The following is a 10,883-nucleotide window of genomic DNA, read 5'->3' on the forward strand; positions in this document are numbered from 1 at the left end:
TCCATGGAGGTTTAACCCATGGAGCCTAAGTAATATGAAAGGTCATAGTGCATTAGTGTTTACAAAGATGTAACCCTAGCATTTGTTACACTATAAAAGGAACCCTTTAGAGACAAAATCGGTTGCACACATCATTCTAAGATTTTGATATTGATTTTGTGCTAACTAGCTTATTCTCTCAAGTCTCCTCTTGCATTTGGTGTTTGAGACACATTAGAGGCATCAAACTTAAGGTGCTAAAGCTTTCAAAGGCCAAGAACTACAACTACATCAAGAGGTATTCGTCTAACTATGAGTTTTGTATTGTATATCGTCCATTGTATGCTAGTTAGGATGTATGCTTTGTAAAATTGAAAATGCATGTATAATTAGAGAAAACATAGATCCAATGCATCTAGGGTTGCATGCCCACCATAGGAGTGTTATAGTGCTTAAAACCCAACATATGCATGTTGTTATCTATTTGGTTGTGTGTGGTACTTTGGGCGAACTCGCTAAGCTTTTGCTTAAAGTTTGAGTTTGTGGTTTCAGGTACTTCAAAGGATAGGGGAAAGACGAAGACTTGATTGTGCATATCACCCTATATTTTTATGTGATTATGATTTTGGGAAACTCTGTTTCATGTTTATAACTTTTGGAAACTATGTTCTGTAAACATTTATGGTTTTGGATTGGTTTCAAAAATGAAAAATTTTACCTTGATTTTTGGGATGTTACAGAAAGGACCAAAATCATACAAAAAGGACCCAAACTTGCATCAAGAAGAACATAAGTTAAGATGAGAGGTTTATACCTTCAAACACTCAGAAACATGGAGAAGATATTAGTTCCAAGTTCCCTTCTTGATCCATTGCACCAAGATGGACTTCTACTTTCCTCAAACTCCACTTAGGACCAAAAACTAAACCTAAAATTCAAGGAACACGCTCTCAAAGCTTCATGGAGGCTAGGGTTTCATTTGGAAGCGATGAAGTCTGAAGAAGACAATGTAGAATGGGAATTAAGGTGTTTATATATGAGAGAAACCCTAAAAATCTCACGTTTGGACTGTAGCAGTTGCCACGTCGTGGATCCCACCAAATATATGTGTTCCATATTAACCTTGCCACATCGTGGGGATCCATACGCCACATTGTGGCATAAGGTTTTCTCTAAAAACCCCATCTTTGATTTTGTTAAGGTGTAGCTGATCTATTCAAGAAAAACGAGATGTTACACCATCTAATGGAGCGGGTTTGGAGCGAACCAACCATAATCCAAACCCTCTAACAAGTTTCAAAATCATATCAAAGCCTATTATGTAACATACAGGGTTTTCATATAAAAAATGCCTACCATAGCACTGAGTATACTCGATGGAGCGATGTGGCCACTTTGGTGGTCAAGGATAGCTCAAGCACACTGAGGTGTGGCAAGAGTCTCGTCTCTAGGAAGTCTAATGGCCATGCCCCATCCTTTTTCTCTTTTTCTCTTTCTTTCTCTCTCTCTCTCTCTCCCCCTCTCACACACACACACACACACACACTCTCTCTCTCTCTCTATATATATATATATATATATATATATATATATATATATGTGTGTGTGTGTGTGTGTGTGTGTGTGTGTGTGTGTAACGCTTGGGGGTTATAGGTGGTGGTCGGCACAATATGCCTCCAAAGTGAAGGTGGGACTTGGTGGTGTTGGGGCTCATGTGAAGGTAAGCCGTATAACCTAATAAATGGAAAATAGGTCTTTCTGTTTGGATAACTGGAACAAGAATGCCTCTTTGAGTCATTGCCTCCTTGCAAGGCCGGTCTAAAGATATAATAGGTTCATGGCGAAAGAAAAAATGGACCCCTCAAAGTCTTAAATATAATAAAAATTAAATAAAAAATAAACACATCGTTATAAAATGCACTATTACTATTAAAAAAAATACAAATACGGCCATAACATTACAAAAGCAACCAATTTAAAGTAAAATACTTCTTCCATCATTTTTAGACAAGTTACTTTATCTTTGTATGCATATATCATATACTCTATGAATTTTGGGCCTATTAGAGACATTAGCACTGGATGATGGTATGGGTTGTTTATTGTCTGGGTGGAGCCTACCTCCTTGGTAGTTGGTCATTCCTTTAAAGATTTAGGTGATATTTATTTTTTGCCCGCATATCTTCTTAGACTCTTCTGTCTGCACGGTGCAGATCGCGTGTAGACATTAGTCTTCGCAAACTGTTTGTTTTTTTGAAGACTGCCGACCTAAAAATGTCTGTGCACCCTCTTCTTGGCGCATATGTGGACCAGAGTCTTCTAACATTTTCACACATCTTCTAGTAAAAAAAACACATATATCTTTATTTTTTTTTAGTTTTTTTGAATTTATATTTATTCTAACTTTATTAGTGATAAATAATTTGAAAAAAAAAAGTTACAATACTTTAAAAAAAAGTTCGACGACATAAATATGATATTTTTGACAAATTTATAAATAAAAATTTATTACAGTAATGGTTATCGAAGTTGTTTATATAAATATATATAAAAAAAATCATAATTTATTCTTATATTTTTTGTGCTAAATTTTATAAAACATTATGTAATACAATATCATCAATTTTCTTAGAAAAATGTTTATGGTACGATTTTAATTGAGTTAAGTTAAAAAGATTTAATTGAAAAAATTAAAGTTTATTTCTATCAATTTATGTATCAAATTCTTTGATTCACAATTACAATGTTTAAGTATAACTTTGCGATCAAAATTGTTGGTTTTTATCAAATATATATGTTAATTTGTACTTTTTTTATTTTCACTTTTTATATAATAATACATAAATGTTGATCTAGATTTTTTAATTATTTATAAAAAAAAGTCATAAAAACATTAAAAATCACTTTGTAGTTAGAACAATCAGTTTATTTAGATTTTAGCTTATTTTAATAGCTCGTTGATGTTACAAAAACAAACAGTCTTATTTTTTCACACTGCAGACGTTTGGTCCACTTTCTCCGCTGCAGATGTCTATAGATGTGGTTTACAGATTGTAGATATTTTGCTTCAGAAAAACAAACATCACCTTAACCTTTGGGCTTTGGATTTGAAATTAAAAAGCAACACCCGGGAAATTTAAATATTATATTTCCACTATTTATATGGAATGTGTTATAAACGTAACGATGTTCATACCAAACCTTTTTAATAAATGGGTTAATGAATATCTTTGGTTGTAAACGAATAAAATAATATTCAAACTCTTATAATACTTGCGGGGTTTGATTTAAATATGGTCAAAATCCGAGACATGTCTACTTAATCGTAAAGATATTTAATAAATCATGTGTTTCTCCCTCAACCTTAACAGATAATATTATAACTATAATATTCATTTGGATGAAGCATAAGAGTAATTTTGAAATTTATAATTGGGTATTTATTTGGTGTATTTGTCCTTCCTAACATTTTGTAATTTTTAATTTGGCTTAAAATAGTTTTATAGAAAACCCCAACTTAAAAGTTCCCATTCCCATTAAATCTTAAGGTCTTAAAAATTTATCATAATTTTATTTATTCTTAGTTTTTCCCACTTGTGACTTAAATTTTGGTTGTAAATAAAGTAAAATTCAACGAATAAATTGACTCGATTAAAACAACTCATTATGTAGGCGATGACATGCAGCCGCTTTTAACCCCCAACCCAACAAACACTCGCATCGGGTCCTATTCTATATACTAAATAGCATTCCTTGAGGCTTGAGGACCCATTTCGTGGATTCCTTCCTACTTGCAAGCACAATTTCCATTTACGCCCTCTCTTTCTTCTTCCGATTTCTCTCTCCTAATCTCTCTTTCCCCAGCTTTATCTGCGTACGTATTCTGTTACTGCTGCAAACCTCATAAAAACTGCTCGATTTCTTTTAATAATGTGGTGATGGGTTCCTGTTTTTGATGAACAACACTACCCCTATCATGGATTCTTGCTCTTTTGAAGGTAATTAATCAATATCTCAATCAATCATTCCGTTTTTCGAACTTTATTTCATCTTTTCCCTTGTGGGGTTTCCGATTCTTTAACTTATTTTTCTGGGGTTTGATTGTTTTTGAACAATTGCTTGTTATGTGTATCATCCACCCATGAAAAAAATTGGTTTTTTGTAGACGATTTGGTGAAGAAGTTTCACCGTTTTAATCGGATCTACGTTTGATTTAGTAATACTGCATGTTTTTTTTTTCTATGTCCTCGTGAATCACATCATCTGCCAGCTAATATTTCACAGAAATCTTTGGTCCTATTGTGATTAAACTCGACCCCTCTCTGATCTCTCTGTCCTTCTCACTTTCTTCCATTGTTGTACGGAATAATTTACTTTCAATCAACCGATTCAATTTTATCAATGAAAGTCGAGGTAACAAGGTGTCGCAACTCTTTCTTTTCTATAAAATTTTCATCAATTAATGATCGATAGATATTTATATATGTGTTTCTGAGTGTGTTTATATATAATATAATATATGTATATGTTAGATTCGTGTTTAATTCTCAGGGATGAGTGGTTATGATTGTATTCTTCATCTTGGGTGATAAGGTTATTAAATCTACAAGATGATTGGATGAGTGTTTTTTATAGAAGTGATTGGATTATGATTTTCTGATCGATTTTAGAGTCAAAATCATCAGATTTGGGGAAGCTGTAATAAATTGATTCTTGTGACGAATATAAAATTACTAAGCATATTCCTATCTTTAATCTACTACTGGATTCTATTATCAAAACCCACATCCATTCATTTATTTTAATGTTAGAACATGATTTGTGTTGACTTATTGACCAGTTACATGGCTCTATATAACTTTGTAGCTTTTTACAAATTTTCCTAATTGTATCAAACATCCATAATCGTGTCAAGAGTTTTGATTAATCGATCTAGTGTTCTCTTTGACAACGTTTTATACAAGTGGAACGCTAAAAGTAATAAAAAGTAAATTTTCCAAACACCCCACTTAATTTTCCATTTTTTATGTGTATTCAAAGTCAAAAAAACAAAAATAAAAGATAATTTTTTAAAATAAAATTAAGATTATACACAACACTGCTCCTTTCCGATAGTACAAAGCATGGGTAAGCTGTCTTTATCAGTTTTAAGTCAACCATTTTTCTTTATGTTTTGATGCAACCTTCTTTTATTATATGTGTTAATACGTATTAATATATTATATACATGCAATGAATATCACAACTGGCATTGACATAATAATTGATATATCATCATTTTAAATGTAATTCTTACCTAAAAAAAGTTTATCATTGTGGTTTCCTCAGACTATGACATAAAGCACGCAAAATAATTTCACATGCCAGTCTTTTTTTTTTTTTTTTAATATAAAACCTTTATATTTTCAGTCAACTTTACAATGTTGTTGAATCTTGATTCTTTGATTTCTTTTCAGGGTTTGTTCTTGATCCATCAAAGTGCAATAAATTAAGCATGGAAGAAAAAAGAGAAATTGTATACGAAGTATCCGAATGGTCCCACGGAGCACCCGAGCTCCTACAATCTTGGAGCCGTCAAGAAATTCTCCAAATCCTATGCGCAGAAATGGGAAAAGAACGAAAGTACACAGGTCTCACAAAGTTGAAAATCATAGAACACCTTCTAAAAATAGTATCTGAAAAGAGAGCAAACGATGAAGAACATGAAACCATAATGAATCTTGAATCATCTGAAAATGGTGGAAGTCATCAAAGGGCTACGAAAAGACATAGGAAATCGGAACACCCGAATCGTTTGATTTCAACCAACAATCATAATTCTTTAATTGATGTTGTTGATTTGGATTTGGTTGATGATAATGTGGAGTTTTGCAAGAATTCGGCTTGTAGGGCTAAGTTAGGTCAAAATGGGGGGTTTTGTAAGAGGTGTTCTTGTTGTATTTGTCGTGAATTTGATGATAATAAGGATCCGAGTTTGTGGTTGATTTGTAGCTCGGATCCTCCGTTTCTCGGGAGTTCTTGTGGGATGTCGTGTCATCTTGAATGTGCTTTGAGACATGACAAATCTGGGATTCCGAAAGATGGGGTCAATCGAGGACTTGATGGGAATTTCTCTTGTGTTTCTTGTGGTAAAGTTAATGATTTACTTGGGTAAGTTTCTTTCCTTGTTTTCTTGTGCCTTTTTTGGAAATTTTAATTGTTTTAGAACAAAATTTTGAAAGTAGTTACGAAATTATAAATAAGGTGAAAGTACATTGCTATAATTTGGTAGATTTTTAGTTTGTATTTTTTGTGTATACATATAGATGTTGGAGAAAACAAATGATGATAGCAAGGGACACTAGGCGGGTTGACATCTTGTGTTACCGCGTTTCCTTAAGCCAAAAACTCTTGGCCGGGACCCACCGGTACAAAAAACTTAATGAAATTGTAAATGAAATAATGGAGAAGCTAGAAGCAGATGTGGGCCCGTTGACTGGTTTGCCAGTCAAACGGGCCAGAGGAATAGTCAACAGACTTTCCTTGGGACAAGAGATTCAAAAGTTATGCGCTTTTGCAGTTGAATCTGTGGATTCGGTTTTATCCGGCGCGACATTTAATGGTATGTCTTTTCTTTAAATCTTTTTAGTTTGGGTTAAATGCAAGAAATATCAAAAGTTATCGATTTGTTTATTATAGCATTCTATTTTAATTTCTTTCTTATTACATGTTGAACTTGTAAACATGCATTTATAATGCTCTAATAACAAGAAACAAAAGTAGGATGCTATAATAAATAAACCAATGAAAATACATTGCTATTTTAAACCTAACAAACAAAATCTCAAAATTTATGATGATTATTATACAGATTCCAGCATCTTGACACCAATTATAAGATTCGAAAACATCTCCCCAACAACAGTTTCCATAATTTTAGGTTCTCAAGATCAATCTTTCATCAATAACATCAAAACACATCGATACATAATGTGGCACCGAAAAACCCTAGATTCAGAATACCCTTTAAAACCTACATGCACATTATTTACACAAACTACCACCAAATTCCTTCTCTCAAATCTAACTCCATCCACTCAATACATTCTAAAAGTCGTTCATTTCGAAAGCACGCGTGAATTGGGCACCTCTGAAATCGAATTTCAAACAGCCGAAGATGAAAAAACTCACGCAAATCAAAGTCCACCAACGAATTCCAGCAGCCTTTCGAATCCTTCGTCTGTTGAAGATGAAAACAACACCATTGTTGCTTATAAAAAGAGCGAAAAGCAGAAAGAGAAAGAGGTCGTGATTGATACTGATATAAACATCATCAAGAACTGTAAAGATTTTGACCCTTTTGTCCCTACTACTTCCGCTAAATTACCCATTACGCCGTCCAAGAAAGAAACCCTAAAAGCATCGGAGAAGGTTAATAATCTTGACGACGAATCTGAGGAGGAAAAACAGCAGCAAGATGGCAGTTCTTCGAAGAAGATAAATGGGGAAGAAGGAGATGATCGGGATTTTGGGTATTATGTGAAGGTGATAAGATGGTTGGAATGTGAAGGGCATATAGATACGGGATTTAGGAAGAAATTTCTTACGTGGTATAGTTTAAGAGCGAGTAAACAGGAGGTTAGAATCGTCAAAGTGTTTGTGGATACTTTAATGGAGGATCCATCTTCACTTGCAGGGCAGCTTGTGGATACTTTTTCTGATGTGATTACAGGGAAGAGGTGTTCTTCATCTGGGCTTTGCTTGAAGCTTTTCCACTGAATTGGAAAGGTCTAATCTGGATTATTTATAAAGGATTAAACGGTAACTATTTAAGTTATTGATTTAGACTAAAATCATTCAAATTCGATATTGTTATTATTGGCTAATCTTTATTGATATTTATGGATGCGTGTATGTAAATATCGTATAATAATTATTATTATACATGGAATTTGTGAATGTGGTCTATAGCTTTTAACTCTTCCAGTAAAGGCCAAATATATAAACCTTTTTTTTTGTGTGTGTAGTTTAACTATTACATTTTGGTTTTTTCTTTCCATTTAAGTGTTTTTTTTTTTTTTTTTTTTTTTTTTTTTTTAATTTTATTATTATTTTAATTATTTAGACCATTTTGACATGTTATATCAAGTTAAAAAGGGGTCAACTGTAAATGTTATCAATGTTTTAAAAACCAGTTGGATTCTGAATTAGAGAAGGGAACGGTTCAGTTAATACCGGTTTTATATCTATTTTTGAATCAGAATGAATCAATTGGTTTTTATAAAAACCCGGTTGAACAGGTTAAAATAAATAAAAGCATATGGAAATAAATTATTTTGTATAACAAACTTTGATGCTTTTGCAACTTGATAATTTCAAACAGATTTTTCAAATACTTAAATATTATTTACTGCTTTGTTCTCATCTAATACTATGTTTCCGTATTACTCTGTATATTTTCTTTTCTTTTTGATGTACGTGTATTGATGTAAAACTTTGATAATGTGTTTTTTTATGTATTTGGATTAATTTATAACTTGTATTTATATGTAGTTACTGTTTAAAGTTGTGCATGTCTATTACAACCCGTTGTAATAGTTCACATTTGCTTAGTTGATTAAATTAAAATACATTGATTAAACCATAAAAAATATTAAAATATAATTGTTTTTAAGGGGTATATGTTAAAAGAGAACAATATCAACTTGGTCAACCAATCACGTGTAAGCCTTCTGTTATTCTTCAGTTATTTTCTTTATGTTTTAGTAATTGCCTTGTTGAATTAGTCAAGCTAGTGGGTAGTTTGTTTTCATAGCCTTATTCCTGTTTTCTAGGTAGCAGCAGTTTTCTTTTTCAGTTTTACTTCTGTTTTTATGCTATGTAGCTTTCGTCACTTTTGATATATGCAGAAAAACACTTTTGTGTGTCAGTTACTCTTTCTTCCAAAACTTACTCTGCTTGAAACCTGTTGTATCAAAAGGTGTTTTGTCTTTGCTAAAAGCTAACAAAGTGGTATCAGAGACTTGTTGTCAATGGCTGATTTACAAGTTGTTGGTGGAGTAAAGAAGCTTAACAATCAGAACTACAATACATGGTCAACTTGCATCATGTCTTATATGCAAGGACAGGATCTGTGGGAAGTTGTGAAAGGGACCGAAACAAAACAACCTGAGGCAGAAGATAACAATGGAAACCTACGAAAGTGGAAGATCAAGGCAGGCAAGGCAATGTTCGTCTTAAAGACAACCGTTGAAGAAGATATACTCGAGCATATCAGGGATATGTCGACACCAAAAGAGGCATGGGATAAGTTGTTAGCCCTATTCTCTAAGAAGAACGATACAAAGCTACAGTTGCTCGAGAATGAACTCTTGTTTGTGTCTCAACGAGACATGACAATTCCTCAGTTCTTCCACAAGGTGAAGTCTACTTGTAGAGAAATTACGGAGCTTGATCCTCAGTCTCAAATCAGTGAGACGAGGATGAAAAGGATCATTATACATGGTCTCAAACCAGAGTTTAGAAGCTTAGTAACTGCAATTCAAGGTTGGGCAACTCAACCCTCACTGGTTGAGTTTGAGAATCTCTTGGCAGGATAGGAAGCCTTAGTGAAGCAGATGGGAGGTGCCACGGTTAGGACTGATGATGAAGCACTTTACGCAGAGAAAAGTAAAGGGAAGTATAAATCACAGTCTAAAAAGAAGTCAGACAAGAGTAAACACCATGAACAAAGAAAGACGAGTTGCAAGTTTGATAAAGGAGAATTGTCTGAAGATAAGACAAAGAGTAACCGTTCCCACAAAAGATTCCCTTTCAGGTGTAATAATTGTGGGCGTAGGGGTCACATGGCACGTGATTGTCGTTCAGAAAACATTGAGGAAGGAAATGTTGCAACTTCTCAAGTAGAAGAAACATGGGATGCAGAAGCTTTTTATGCTCAAGACCAAGAAGAGGTGGCATTTAACGCAACAGTAGAGAGTCGTGGCAACAAATTTGAAGAATGGATAGTAGATTCTGGATGTTCTAATTACATGACTGGAGAGCATGAAAAGTTGCAAGAATCCAGAAATTATGAAGGCAATAAAGTAGTAGTGATAACTGATAATTCAAATTTGTCGATTGCTCACATTGGCAATGTTGTGTTTTGCCCAGAAGACAATAACAGGGAACTAAAACTTGAAGGTGTGTACCATGTACCAGGTATGAAAAAGAATCTTCTTTCTGTCTCTCAACTTGCTTCTGCTGGCCACTATGTGTTGTTTGGCCCTGATGATGTGAAGATTTACAAAGAATTGGTGACTCCATCAAAGCTAATTCTAAAAGGACGAAGATCAGACTCAATTTATGTGATATCTGCCGAAACAACTTATGTAGAGAAGACAAAGAGGAATGAAAATGTGGATCTTTGGCACATGCGGTTGAGTCATGTTAGCTATGACAAGCTTGATTTGATGATCAAAAAGCAAATGGTGAAAGGTCTCCCTCAACTTGAAGTCAAAAAGGGTTTAGTGTCTGCCGGGTGTCAATTTGGAAAGGCTCATCAACAACCATTCGAACACTCAAAGTACAAGTCTAAGTTGCCTCTAGAACTTGTACATTCTGATGTATTTGGACCTGTTAAGAAACCGTCTATCAAAGGTTTGAAATACATGGTGACCTTTATAGATGATTATACAAGATATGTATGGGTGTATTTCATGAAGGAAAAGTCTGAAGTGTTCTCCAAGTTTCAAGAATTCAAGAATGAAGTTGAAAGAGAGACTGAGTATAATATTGGTTGCTTAAGATCAGATAATGGTGGGGAATATCTGACCTCTGAATTCAGTGATTTTCTTAAGGTACACAAGATCAAGCGTCAACTTACATGTCCAAACACTGCGCAACAGAATGGAGTATCCGAAAGAAAGAATAGACACCTGGGCGAG

At 33.8% G+C, this 10,883-nt stretch overlaps 2 protein-coding genes across 2 annotated transcripts; both read left to right on the top strand.

Annotated features, from left to right (window-relative positions):
- The first annotated feature begins 3,710 nt into the window (after positions 1-3,710).
- LOC145004394 (VIN3-like protein 2) lies at positions 3,711-7,936 on the top strand. The gene is made up of 4 exons (XM_078963305.1): positions 3,711-3,977; positions 5,436-6,129; positions 6,285-6,580; positions 6,830-7,936. The coding sequence occupies exons 1-4, from the start codon at positions 3,935-3,937 to the stop codon at positions 7,735-7,737; spliced, it is 1,941 nt and encodes a 646-aa protein (XP_078819431.1). The 5' UTR covers positions 3,711-3,934; the 3' UTR covers positions 7,738-7,936.
- A 1,054-nt stretch (positions 7,937-8,990) lies between these two features.
- On the top strand, positions 8,991-9,557 carry LOC145007019 (uncharacterized). The gene has a single exon (XM_078966024.1). The coding sequence runs from the start codon at positions 8,991-8,993 to the stop codon at positions 9,555-9,557; it is 567 nt and encodes a 188-aa protein (XP_078822150.1).
- The last annotated feature ends 1,326 nt before the right edge of the window (positions 9,558-10,883 follow it).

The sequence above is a fragment of the Lactuca saligna genome, chromosome 7 (genome assembly GCF_052625555.1).
Source record: "Lactuca saligna cultivar CGN05327 chromosome 7, ASM5262555v1, whole genome shotgun sequence".
NCBI lineage: Eukaryota > Viridiplantae > Streptophyta > Magnoliopsida > Asterales > Asteraceae > Lactuca > Lactuca saligna.